Genomic DNA, 13904 nt, shown 5'->3' with positions numbered 1-13904 from the left:
GATTCATAGATTCATAGATTAAGGGTCGGAAGGGACCTAGTAGATCTTCTAGCCCGACCCCCCGCCAGGGCGGGAGAACAACAAAAAACCCCAAAAAGAGAAATGGGACTCAAACGAGTCCAGCCAGGTAGGCATCCAGCCTCTTCTCAAAGACCCCCAGGGTAGGGGCCAGCACCACTTCCCCTGGAAGTTGGTTCCAGCTCCCAGCCGCCCTAACCGTGAAGTAGTTTTTGCGGATGTCCAATCTATCCCAATGACATCGTAGTTATTTGCATTTAGCAGGAGAACAAGTTCCTCCTGTTTATTCCCCAGGCTCCTGGCATTTGTGTATAGACACGCAAGTGTCCCCTTAGGGGCCCTTGCCTTGCCTACATTTTGTTCGGGGGCTGGGGTGGGATCCCTTATGTGTCTTGGCCTGCTGGCTTCGCAAGGGCCACTCAGTGGGCCAGCAGTGGCAGTAGTCCCCCCACCCCCCACGGCCTTAGTTTAAACCCTGGTGGAGCAGGTCAGCCAGTCTAGCTGAGAAGAGCCTCCTCCCCGACGGAGAGAGATGGAGGCCGTCCCTTCCCAACATCTCGCTGCCTCTCTCTCCAAAGAGCAGACTGTTGTCATGGAAGCCAAAGACTTCCCGATGACACCAGCACCACAGTCCTTGGTTGACTACCTGGATCCTCCTCTCCCTCCTCAGCCCATAGCCCGAGACTGAGAGGATCGAAGAAAACACCACCTGTGCCCCCAGACCCTTGAGCCCCGCACCAAAATCCCTGTAGTGCCTCATGACCTGGCTAGGAGCACTTCTCAGTATTAATCTAAGTCTGGCCCCATTGAAGTCATTGGAAGTCAGGCTAATTCTAAGATCTTTAGAAAATCCCACCCTTAAAGGTTAGATACGTTACACTTATCGTGCATTAAGTACACAGAAAGTATTTTACAGCTGTAATAGAACAGAAGTTCACAGCACGTAAAGCATTTTAAAAATGCCTGATCCTTCTCTAAGTTAACCCTAGACGGATGTTGTATCACACTAAAGCACTTTAGATTAAAGCGCTTTATTGAATTTCTGTACCACATCCATTCCAAGTCAAGGTAAGTCTGTAATTCCCCTGGCACACCAGGGCCCCCTCCCTGGGTAGCAGGCTAGCCTTGGCTGGTGCTTGGTTCCTCCAGGCATGCACTGGCCCACCCCTACCCCAACCCCCATGCTATCACAGAGAGGAGACAGAAAAGGCTTTGTTTCCTTTATGCACTGCCAGGTGTGGGGTGGGGAAATGGAGCCCCCATGATGCGCTGGCCCCCCCAAATTGCTGGGTCTGGTCTTGTGGGGAGCCCAACTGGGTCCACGCGGCAGAGGGGCTCCCTGCCTACCCCCAGTTCCTGTAGCGGCCCAAAGCCTGGCCAGGCAGTCCCAGGCTGCAGCTACTAGCTGCAGCTGTCAAGAGGCTGGGGCAGGGGGCCCTCAGCTAAGGGGTTAATCCTGCTATGTTTGACACTTCCTACATTAACTTGTTTCTGCATTCTATGTTTGTATGAGAAGGAGCATATCATTTTGGTGTCTCTGGATGTGTCAGTTTTCAGCAATGTACATGCTTTTTAGTAAAGTTGTGAGGACCTGTTGTTTTTCAGCGTAACATCAAAACTACTGAGGTACCAGCAAGTATTCATGTAATGTGACCTTAGAGCACTTCATGTCATGTTCAATAGAAATTTACAGTGACTGTTTCATGATATTTTTTTCACAACCTAAAGTTTCATCTAAAGTGATATTTTTTGCATATTGTTACAGTTTATAATACATTTATAGTACACACACCAAATAAACCCCCATCCTATTAATTTAGATGGACCATTTTTGGGGTTTTATATTTTATAAAATGTTATGAATAAAATACTGATTTAGGTAACAGGTTCAGTGCAAGACTATAGATTAGGTACAGTTTTCAAATTGGGTGGCTAAGCCCTTGAAAAATCGGTAGCGTGTCTGCTTTCTGTAATGTGCCCTTATCTTAACCTTGAGAGTAAGTTATAAAGACAAAAGGAAAGGAGGAGAAGGATTACTGCCACTAACATTTGTATTAATGGTTTATAAGGAACTTGTGCAGTGTCGAATAGAATACATTTGCTATACTTAAGTACCTTTTAGGCCATTGATTCCCAACCAGGGTGCCACAGCACCATGGGGTGCCTTGAAATCCTTTCAGAGGTGTTGTGGGGTCTCATACAATGTTAGCACAGTTAGGTGCAAAAGCATGATTCACAGGGTTAACCCAAAGTTATATCAAACTGTGAATTTTTTGCAATAGAAAAATTGCTCTAGTATTTTTCTTCCATAGTCAACAAAGGAGTAAAACTAAGAGCTGGCATGGGGTGCCTCAGGTCTAACATGTTTGAGAACCACTGCCTTAGACACTTACTAGGTAGGATAAAATCTGGACCAGGTGGGAAAGAATCTTGATATTAGTGCAGGGGTGGGCGATTATTTTGCCTGGAGGGCCACCTAATGAGTTTTGGTTGCTTTCGAGGGCCACATGAGTAGCCCCGCCCCTTGACAGTTGCCTCACCCCTTGGTTGCCATATTGGGACCAGAAGTCCCACCCCCTAACCCCTGACCTTTGCCACCAGAAGTCCCTCCCCTTGCCCCCCATAAATACTCCTTTTAGGAGCAGAGTTTGCCATTTTAGAACCAGAAAAAAATCGTACACTAGAAGTCAAACACCTACTAAAACATTTTAATTTTATTACAGAAAATATTTGTCATGATTTGTGTTTGTATATTGTATATAAAAGGGATTGCATAATATCTCAAAAAAAGTCTTATTCTTTTATGTGGAGGGAGGGTGTGTAGTGGGTGAGTGTGTATGGTGCGGGGGTGTGGCTGTGTGGGGGCAGCATAGGGTATGCTGGGGTATGTACATATGTGAAAGGGTTGTGGGGCATAGCATGGGTATATGAGGTTTGTGAGGTATAAGGGAGGGTAGGGGGGTGAGGGGAGTTCCCACCTACACTCCTCCACTTGGTGCACAGCCCTGCTGCTGGCAGCACGTGGGAGTGTTCAGGGAGCTCGTGCTTGGTGCAGGCAGTGGCACCCAGCAGGACATGGCTCCAGCCAGTGCTGCACACAGGTGTCAAGAAGCACAGCCTGCTCAGCTGCCTCTATCTCGGGGCGCCATGCCATGCCATGCAGCTGCAGCTCCAACACCCACACTAGGAGAAGCCCCATGCTGGGCTCTGCAGGAAAGCAGGAGGCAGGGCTCCATTCACTCCCAGCAGAGTCCATGGACCTGGGCAGCATGGGGCAGGGAACGGAGCTGGCTCCAGTGTGGGAGCTGCAGGCATGTGGCTCCTGCGATAGAGACAGCAGCGGGAACCATGGAGGCCAAGCTGGCTTCTGCTGCGTTCTGTGGTCCCGGCATAAAGCCAGCCGGGCACCTCCTGGCAGTGCGCAGTTTCCAGCTGGAACGCCGAGACCACAGAACACAACAGGAGCCAGCCCAGCCCTTGCGATTCCCAGCTGGCTCCTGCTGCCACCAGCCCTGACCCCTGGGACCGTATGCTCCTGCCCACTGCCACTTGCTTCCCTCTCTCCACCCCCCTCCCCTCCCCTCCATGCCTGACACGGCTGCCTTTCCCCTGCCACTTACCTTCCTTCCCCACCTGCTGTAACTGCTCCTCCCTGTCCATCCCTCTGGCAGTGTGTGGTTCCCGGATGCATGGCCAGGACCACATGGCACAGCAGCAGCCAGCGATTCTTCCTCCACTTGTTCTTATCTGATTTTTCACTCTTGGACAGAGGGAAAGCAAGGTAACAGCCCAAGGATTGCCAGGCCAGAAGCATCTGTTAGCCAGAAGCTTCCAGCTGGGGGCTGCAGTTGGGAGGACAGGGGGCAGGAAGCAGGCAGGCCTTGCTGCTGCTGCCACTGGGTCCTGCTACCATCTCTCCCTGGGTCCTGCTGCCGCTGGCTCCTTGTCATCTTTGACAGGCAGCCATGGGCAGATTAAAAAGATTTAAAAAATTAATATTTGGGTCCCATGGGCCAGATCCAGCCCATGGGCCATATTTTGCTCACCCCAGCTTTCGTGTCCAAGTCCAATCCTATTTCACCCTACTCAAATTCCTGCAAAGCTATTCAGGTATTGACTTTGGAATGTGCCTTCGTGTTAGACTTAAGACTAAATCACGAAGAGTATTGAGGAGGAGACCCATCCAGCTTTTGTACTAATGCAGTAGAATCACATTTAGACACACAAATACTTGCATGACACTCAAAAGCCTGATAGGTAGAATAGGATACAACCACTAAAGTTAAGATTTTAAAATCTTTTTGATGTCCAAGAATGCAAAAAGGCAACTAGTGAGACTTTTTAATGCGTTTTGAGTTAACTAGTTCCTCTGTGATCCTGATTCAGCACACACCTTAGTCTCTGTGTGAATTAAGGTAAGTATTTGTATACTTTAATGGTTTGAGTCAAAGAGTATGAGCTATATACTCTTTGCAACTGAATCTGTGAAGGTGAATTGCTGTGCCCATCATTAATAATGTTAATAGTCAGCTCCTATTAACATCATATAAAATTCTTGGCGTCTTATCCTGTAAAGTGCTAAAAGCACTCCACTCCTAATGAATTACCATATCACTGATTAAAGGGACAGTTAAATGGGGCATATTATTCTTGTTTTATTAGACTTGGTTGTTTCCCCCCTTTTTTTAACATTGTGTATTCAATATCCTTCCCCTAATTTGGTGGCTGATAGTGTATACACATAATTTTGCAGTTTTGCAATTTCCACCCATACAGATTCTTCTGAGTAATCCTCTCTCTTCAGAAGCAATTTGATCTCATGGATTTTGTGGAATCATTTTAAGTATAAACAAGAAATAAGAAACTTCAATATTTTTGTTAAATAACTGTTTTGAGAGTCCTTTGTTTCTGTAAGTGGTCAAGTGATAGGAGATGTCACTAAATGACCCTAATAGGTTTATAGGATTGCAGGAGCAAAGCATTTGATAACTGATAATCTTGTTGAGAAACTGGCAGTATGACGCATCCTTTTAAACAAAAATATAAGCATTGTAAATTGTTCGTACATTTTATGTAAACATCCAGCTTATGGATTGAGCAGATACATAAAAGCTGACTCCAATTACTAGATCCTTGTTTTTGATGAATAGTATCTTTTGTTGTTTAAATTTTAATTGAGTTTTATCCTTCATGTACTGTTCCTTGTGGTTTCTATTTGGAAAAATATTTCTTGGAATTATATTAAATCCGAATTGCTTAGTGGTTCATCTTGGTTTCTGAACCAAACAGAAATTTTGAGCACAGAACTCTGTAATAGTTTTAAATAGTGATATTTTAGTTTTAAATCTTCAGCTGCCTTTTAGAAGCTAGTTAATTAGTTTCTCATCCATACTGGGAAAAGGGTAAATTCTGAACCTGGTTCAGTGTGTTCCATTCCACACCTCTCAAACTATAACAACATTTGTAAGTTTGCACAGAGCTGAAAGCTCCCGTGCTTCCAGGCAACATCATGCTTATCTTGTGCTGATCCAGTTTGGTATGACTTAGTTCTGAGCCATTCTAAAAATAGTGCTAAATATGTCTGCAGTACCACACACGTTATCTCTGCTTCTTGTCTTGAAAATCATTTGTGTGAACATCCAGCTTGCTCTCTGTATACATTTACCCTTTGATGTTTTTCCATAAGCCAACATTTTAAAAATGGAGGCAGTATCCTTGCCCAAACCTAGTTTAAAGTAGGAGCTTGAGGAGTATTCCAAATTCTGGTAAAGCAATCTACAGGTATACAATTCCACTGACTGGGTTGAACTTAGTTTTGTAAGCTATTTAGCACCTCTTGGGAGGAGCAGGTCGCCATCCACTCTCATAAAAGCAATCGAAGTTGATGGTAGCCAGAACCTCACAGGACACAGCCTTGTGTTTTGAAAATTATAAAGATACTTACTGGAGTTTTTTAAAACGTAATTTGTTTTCAAGTGGTATATTTCTTGAAATGTAGTTGGCAATATTTTGAAACAAATACGGCTTGAATTTATATGAGCAGCTCTGCCTTGAATAAAGTATTGAGTTTTCTGCACATTCTGCTGCTTATTTTTTATTTTTTTTTAAAAAGAAAAACCAGACACAGAGGCAACAGGAAGCTCTCTGTTCTGCCGATAGGCTTATTGACAGTAGACTGTGGAACGTTTTCTTTCACTGTGGCTTTTAATACTTGGCGGCATCCAGACGGCACCCAAAAGGCAAGTTAACAGAGATGTTTTTCATTTTTCCCCCTGTATTTACAGCTGCAACTGACATGAAAGTATCATAATAATGGTCATGGGAGAGGCTTAGTCTCTTGATGGCTATCTGTACCAGCTGAAGTATTCCCCTCGTTTTAGTGTTGCCAGGAATTACATCCAGGATGTTTATGATGCATTATCTCCAGCCTTCATTAGATTTTATTGCCATGGCTGGAATCTGTTAAAAAGCCTGAAGTCAAGAATGTGACATCATTTCATCCAATTAAATTGCAGTAACCATGTAGTCAGCATGTTTAAAAGGTGTCTAGCAGCATGGTTTTCATTCGTCTTAACATTCTTTTGTGCAGAAAGGGTTTGAGGCGAGACTTAGCAACTGGACTGTATTGTGGTTCAGTCTGTTCTAGTGGGTGGCAAGCTAGCTTTTTGTGTTTGTTGTGTATGCCTCTGATACTGGAAGTCTTATGTATATGAAATCAGTCTGCTTTCTTTTTCAAAAGAAAAAACAAATAAAAATAATCTGAACAGTAAAAATGATCAGTTTTACTCCACAAAGATATACTGACTGAACATGAGGGTTTGAGTCGGAGTATTATTAAAGAAATGCTATAAAACATGTAACTGGCTGTAGAACTCATAAAGAAATGACTGCATCCACGCTTAGAGTGCTAGTATTCATGGACTAATTCCTTCATTTGCTGGGAGTCCAGTAATATTGTTAGTCTTAAAGTGTGTGATTGTCAGGCCTCTAATAATAATAATGGTAATAGTAATAATAAATAATATACCTTCCCCACTTGCTAATATGCTTATTTGTAGGAGAGTAGGGAGATGAGGTGAAAGACCTAGAGTACAAAGCATTTATGTGACTTTGCATGAACTACTACGTACACTTCTGGTCATTCATTTTTTAGAAAGATTAATTTGCACTTGAATACGTACAGAGAAGGGAGGCTAAGATGATCAAGGGAACGGAGAATCTGGCTCAGTGATTCTGAACCAAGGTGCCATAAGATCCTTTCAAGGATCAGTATTAGATCAGTATTAGCACTGTTAGGTGTGAAAACACCTACATGATTCACAAGATAAACCTAGGGTTTTCAAACAGGAAACCACAGTGTCAAAATCATTCAGACCTGTTGTGGTCTGAGCTTTCTGCAACAAAAGAATTGCTTTATTATTTTACTATAGTCCAAAAATGAGTGAAAGCTAAAAGCTGGCATTTTTGAGGGCTGCCTTGAGTTTAACAAGGGGTGCCTTTAGTCTTAAAAGGTTGAGAACTACTGTCCCATCTTATAAATGTGAAAGTGGCTGGCTTATTTAGTTTGATGAAACAAAGGTTGAGAGAGAGCAAGATTGCTGCCTAGAAATACATCAGGAGAGTAAGAGCCAGCAAACAAAAAGAACTATTTAAGCTAATGGATAATGTTGGCGCAAGAACAAATGGTTATAAATTGGCCAGGAATAATACATTAAAGTTGGGAAAAGGTTTCTACCCATTGGAGCAGCGAGATTCTGAAACTGTTTTCCCATAAAAGTAATAGAGGAAAAAACCCTAAGTAGTTATGAGATGGAGCTTAGTCAGTTTATGAACAGACACAACAATTACAAAATGTTGTCAGTGATAGTGGGGGACTGGACAGAGCGATCCTCGCAGTCCATTCCAGTCATGTGTTCCCTATGCTCAGACTTTTAAAATTGGATACTTATATGATTAAATATTACAGTTTTAAACTATAATCTAGACCATTCCAATTCCTGGGCTGTCCAATTCCTAAGCAGCTGGGGGCCACACACTGAGGGCCTCCCCCTCCCTCTTTACCCTTCCACACTGCTGTAGTTTTGCCAGCCCAGCAGTGCTCAGGCTGGGCTGGGCCAGCGCCTGCTGCTGCCTTCTGGTTTCTATTTGGAAAAAATATTTCTTGAAACAAAACTGCTTATTGGCACTTCTCCAGAGATCCTGGCTCTCACCTGCTGATCATGGTATAGTACTGTTGTACCGCTAACCAGAACTGTGCCAGGATGATTCATTGCCCTGTGATGCTGCACTGCCACTCCCCTTTCTCCTCTGCACACCCTCCATGCCCGCTTACACACCTGCCATCCTGTGGGGGAGCAGGGATTTGTGTATGGGGCCCTGATTCTGTCATAGTGGGCAGCTGATGCCAGTGTGTGGGCACTTGTATGTGTATAGCATCAGGAGCAATGAGAAGAGTAACAAGCAGGTGGCTGCAAGTTGAACAGCACTGATTTAGACATCTCTGTACTCCTATAATGCCTTTCATCTAAGGTTCCCCTTGTGCTTTACAGCCTACTTGCTACCCAGAAAAATTGAGGGAGGTGGGAACGAGGAAGAATTTTAGTCAGTGAAAAGAGAGGGGGCCTGCCATAAAGGGCCTTCCGCTCTGATCAGCAAGCAGGCATTTATTACCCCTCCTCTCCCTGCTGCCAGTTTGGTACCCTATAACTTTAATTGCAATTCACCTTAATTGTGATATCAAACGTAAGTGTGTAGTTATCACTGTTACCACTGGAACTTTTTGACTTCTGTCCTAAGATTACTGATTCTTAATATTCTTAAGATCAAGAATTTCCTCCCTCCTTATAGAACTGAAAATAAAAAGCAAATATTAACTTTGCTGTGCATGTTAATCCATTTCATGTTTTGATTTTATCTGCAAAAAGGCAGATGATGTTACTGTGACCATCCTGGCAGAAGGTGTATAACTTGATGCATCTCTTGGCCATTCAGTCTGGGCCCTGTTATTGGCTACTGCCCCCTGTTTTTTGAAATGTACAAATCATAGAATCATAGAAAATTAGGGTTGGAAGGGAGGTCATCTAGTCCAGCCTCCTACTTAAAGCAGGATCATTCCAGACTAGATCATCTTAACCAAGACTTTATCTAGCCAGGTCTTAAAAACCTCCGTGGATGGAGATTCCACAACCTTTCTTAGTAACCTGTTCTAGTGTTTTACTACCCTCCTTGTAGGAGTTTTCCCTGGTTTCTAACATAAACTGCCCTTGCTGCAACTTGAAACCATTGCTACTTGTTCTGTCATCTGCCACCACTAGCTCCATCCTTTTTTCAGTCATCCTTCAGGTAATTGAAGGCTGATATTAAATCCCTTCTCAGTCTTCTCTTCTCCAAACTAAAGAAGCCCAGTAACCATTTTTGTTGCCCTCCACTGGACTCTCTTCAGTTTGTTTGTATCCTTTCTGTAGTGAGGGCCCAAAACTGGACACAGTAGTCCAGATGTGACCTCACCAGTGCTGAATAGATGAGAAGAGTCACTTCCCTCTATCTCCTGGAAACACTCCTACTAATGAAGCCCAGTATGCTGTTAGCCTTCTTGGCAACAAGAGCACACTGTTAGCTCATATTCAGCTTACTGTCCACTGTAAGCCCCAGGTCCTTTTCTGCAGACATGCTACTTACCCAGTAAGTCCCCAAGCCGTAGTGCTGCATAGGATTGATCTATCCTAAGTGCAGGACTTTGCTCTTGTCCTTATTGAACCTCACGAGATTTCTTCTGGCCCAATCCTCCAATTTGTCTAGGTCTCTGAATCCTTTCCCTACCCCCCAGCATACCTACTACTTTTCCAGCTTGGTGTCATTTGCAAACTTGCTGAGAGTGTACTCCATCCCATCTTCCAGGTCACTGATGAAGATATTGAACAAAACCAGCCCAGAACTGACCCCTGGGATACTCCACTTGATACCTGCTGCCAGCTAGACATGGAGCTATAGATTACTACTACCCGTTAAGCCTGATGATCCAATCAGTTTTCTGTCCGCCTTATAGTCCATTCATCCAACCCATGCTTCCTTAGCTTGCTTGCAAGGATGTTGTGGGAGACCGTATCAAAAACCTTGCTAAAGTCAAGGTATATCATGTCCACTGCTCTCCCTGCATCCATAGAGCCAGTCATTTTGGTATAGAAGGCAGTCAGGCATGACTTGCCCTTCGTGAATCCACCAGTTGTTCCCAAAACCCCATCTCCTGTATAGTACACCTATCACCTTCAGAGCCCCACACCTGCTTCTGTTCCAGAGAAGAAACCTCTATAAACTTGGGAATAAATCTAACCACAAAGACAAAAGCTCAGCACATGGGATGTAGTTAACTCTGTTATGTGTATAAATATTTTGTTACCTTTCTTTATTCCACAGCTTCCTATTGTTGAAAAAATAAGGATCATTGCCCAGAAGGTCTATGGAGCACAGGATATAGAGTTGTCTCCTACAGCACAAACACAAATCGATCGTTACAGCCAACAGGTAAAAAGACATGCTGAACACGTTGGATATGGTTGACCATGGCCTTGCACCTTACAACTCTGAAAACTGTGTGCATAAAGGGTGTAAAATATTACCAAATCAGCACTTAGTATTTCAGATGTGCTTTGCAACAATGCAAATATCTCCACAGGGTGGATGGTGCTGAAGAGTTAGCCAAGTCTTGGCCTGATATTGCTTAATATTTGAGAGAATGTAATAAATTTAGCTTCTCCGTGACAGATATCTTATGCATGTGCATTTGATTATGATTTTCCAAGCTGGTGTCTGAATCACAACACATGAATCAGCTGTTTTTCACATGATTATTTCTTCTGTCTTCCCATTTGTTATTAAGACATTTGTTACTGCTAGATTGCATGTCATCAGTGCTGCTTGTACCAAGGCTTTTCAGTCTTTTTTATAAGTATCTCTTTAAATCTCCTGAATACACATGGGTGTTATATGTTTGTGTACCTTTACTTAATTGTCGTACTGATCACTAAGGAGCTCTTAATCAGTTCGAAAGCTAAGGTGACCAAATCTAAAAATAGAGCCAAATTTTCTAAAAAGGAAGTAATGGTGTGTTCACAGAAATATTCAAGTTCTGCTCAGGGCACTTGCAGAACAGTGCTGTGCAAATGTGTATATTGGTGCTTGAAAAGGCACCATCTCACTGAATAGTTTCCACTGTGGTTTGTATTTGCCTAGTTTTTACATACAAATGATTGTTTATATTTGCAACCCCTCCCCGTGAGTATTGGTGCATATAAAAACAGGAAATCATGTGCCCAACTAAATGTGCAGATTTCCCCTTCATTCGCACTATTTGCTATGAGCTGTCTGGTTAGTATGACTTGTTATTTTTTTGGTGGTTGTTTCTTCTCCTTCAGTATTGTTTACATCAGTGTCTCTAGAAAATTTTTGAGTCAGAGGACAATGAGTAGACTTTCTGGAGCGATCACCACATCAGCTATATTTGCCTGCTAATTTGAATTGTATAGTGTCTCTGCTGATTAATTTGGTTAAACCCTAGAAGAGATGGATGCTGTAGTTGTATACTCATAACAAGAACTAGATGTAGAAGTTCAGACATCTTTAAAAAGCAAACCTTTTAATAATGGCCTTGAATATCTATATGGAAACAAGCTTCTATAATTATTAGCTCTGTTTGAAGCCCATGAGCAATATCTTCAAAGGCATCGCTTAATTTTTTAGGCAACTGAGAGTTTGTAGGTTCCTAGGTTTTTACTGGTAAAGTTCTCTAATAAAATCTCTACTTCTACATATGTCCCAAACTGTGCCAGTCTTGTTTAAAGCTAAGCATCTTGTTGGTACTCTCTCATGCTTACATTTGACTGTTCCCCTGCCTATGTCCCCTGAGGGGCCTGATCTAGTCAGTGCAGTGATAGCATACCTACAGCTGTGGGCTCTGAACAAAGAACAGCACCCAGAGTTACTGCTTTCATTCAGAAATGGAGGAAAAGAGAGAAAGTAGATACTGGGGTCTACTTTTCAGTGATGTATGGAAAACGCCATGGAATCAAATGAACGATCTTTGAAATAGAGCCCAAAACACAGTCTCTCCTTTCCTAGGTGGGTCCCCAAACCACTAGGCTACAGAGTCATAATTACTCTTGCTTACTTTTTCTCTGGTCCAGTAAATCTTTAGTTTTCTACAGAGTAAAACAATTCCAGCAGGAGAGATGGAGAAAGTTATTATCCTAGAACAGAGTATGAAGGGTGCAAAGCCAATCTGCAAGTTGATTTGGGCCCATAGACCAGCCCTACATACCAGATCCAGTCCACAGGGCCAGTCTAGTGCAGGTACCACATGCAGTGTGCACCAGACCAGCCCCATGTGCCACATGCAGCCCCAGGCCAGCATGGCTGGGCTTGCCATTCTGGGTCACATGCTGGATGTGGCTCACTCCCCAGACTAGCCCCACATACTGCATGCAGCATGCACTGGCTCCAGACCCCATGCCATGTAGAGCCCATGCCAAGCAGAGTCCACATGCAGTGGATAGGGCCAGGGTCAGTGCATGCTGCATGCAACACATTGGTCCATGAACCAGAGGCAGTACTGCAGGCTGAAGGATAGGACTCTGTGGGCCATATCTTTGAGACCCTTGCCCTAAAAGAGCCTCTGTTCTTGCTGTGGTTAGAGCTCAATTGCAGTAGTTATTCTTAAAAAATAAAAATGTAACTTCAAGTAGACTAAGCATAAGGTCAATGTAGACTAAAATGTTCTCTGCATTTATTAGTTGTTAACTTCTAACCTTCCTAAAATTCTTTAACACTATTGGGACATTCTCAGTTTATGGAAGATATTGGTAACATAATTAAGTGGAGTTGATTATTGTTTTCTTTATTGTAGACTAGGTAGCATCATAACCTTAGTAACATTTCTTTCTTCTGTCAGGGATTTGGAAATCTGCCAGTCTGTATGGCAAAAACTCACCTGTCCCTCTCCCACCAGCCTGAAAGGAAAGGCGTTCCAACTGGCTTCGTTCTGCCCATCAGTGACGTGCGGGCCAGCATTGGAGCTGGATTTATTTACCCATTGGTAGGAATGGTGAGTGACATATCAGACCAGAAATTTCTCTCCTTTCTTTAACACACTGTCTTGGGGAGTACTTTTACTTATTGAAAGCAACAGTACTTGTATAGCCAGCTGAGTTTTCATTTGTTATTTCATATAAGTTGTCAAAGTTCATGTTTCAAAAATAATTTTTGGTCTTCTGTGCCTTTTGGCTCCAAACTTAGTAGGACAAAAAGAATCGAGTTAATGTAATAAGACATGTACACTTCAAATGAATTTGAACATGTAATTTATAAAGGTAGCTACATACTAGTGTATGATTATCTGGCACCTTCAAGTAAAACTAAGGGAGTTAGGAACCTAATTGCCACTGAAAATGAGTTTTGCCAACTTGCTCTAGCTTTATATATAGAACCTGCTGAATTTGGATGAATAGGCTTGAAAATTAACATGAAAAGGGTTTTTCATCGGTCTTCCAATAGAGCAGCAGTGCCCAACTCTGGAGTCATGACCCCATTTGGGGTCACAACGATTAAAAATGGGGTTGCAAAAACAATCACAGATTTTCTCCTTTAAAGGAGAAAAAAGCAGACAACCTGCATCTTCCCTACTCTTCACCCCACCAATGGGCTCCGCTCCGGCTGTGCTGCCCACAGGGGAGGAGGGCAGAAGAAGCTGGGCTTCATGTTCCACTCTGGCTGGAGCAGCCACCACCTCCCACGGGCAGGAGCTGGGGCTTGGACGTTGCTGGTGGGCAGGGGAAGGGGGCTGTGGGCCATAATCCCACAGCCCTGGTCCCATAGCTCTGGTCGCTGGGGGCCCC

The 13904-nt window shown here is 43.4% G+C and overlaps 1 protein-coding gene across 1 annotated transcript in view; it reads left to right on the top strand.

Annotated features, from left to right (window-relative positions):
• The window catches only part of MTHFD1L (methylenetetrahydrofolate dehydrogenase (NADP+ dependent) 1-like), a 327067-nt gene that overhangs the window by 205632 nt on the left and 107531 nt on the right, over window positions 1-13904 (top strand). Inside the window, exons 24-25 of the mRNA XM_019527514.1 lie at window positions 10432-10539; window positions 12962-13114. Coding sequence (XP_019383059.1) covers window positions 10432-10539; window positions 12962-13114 — 261 coding nt within the window. The remainder of the gene's footprint in view (window positions 1-10431; window positions 10540-12961; window positions 13115-13904) is intronic.

This window comes from Gavialis gangeticus, unplaced genomic scaffold, assembly GCF_001723915.1.
Source record: "Gavialis gangeticus isolate Ggan-Ray unplaced genomic scaffold, GavGan_comp1, whole genome shotgun sequence".
Classification (NCBI taxonomy): Eukaryota; Metazoa; Chordata; order Crocodylia; family Gavialidae; genus Gavialis; species Gavialis gangeticus.
This window is presented reverse-complemented; position numbering and strand designations above follow the sequence as displayed.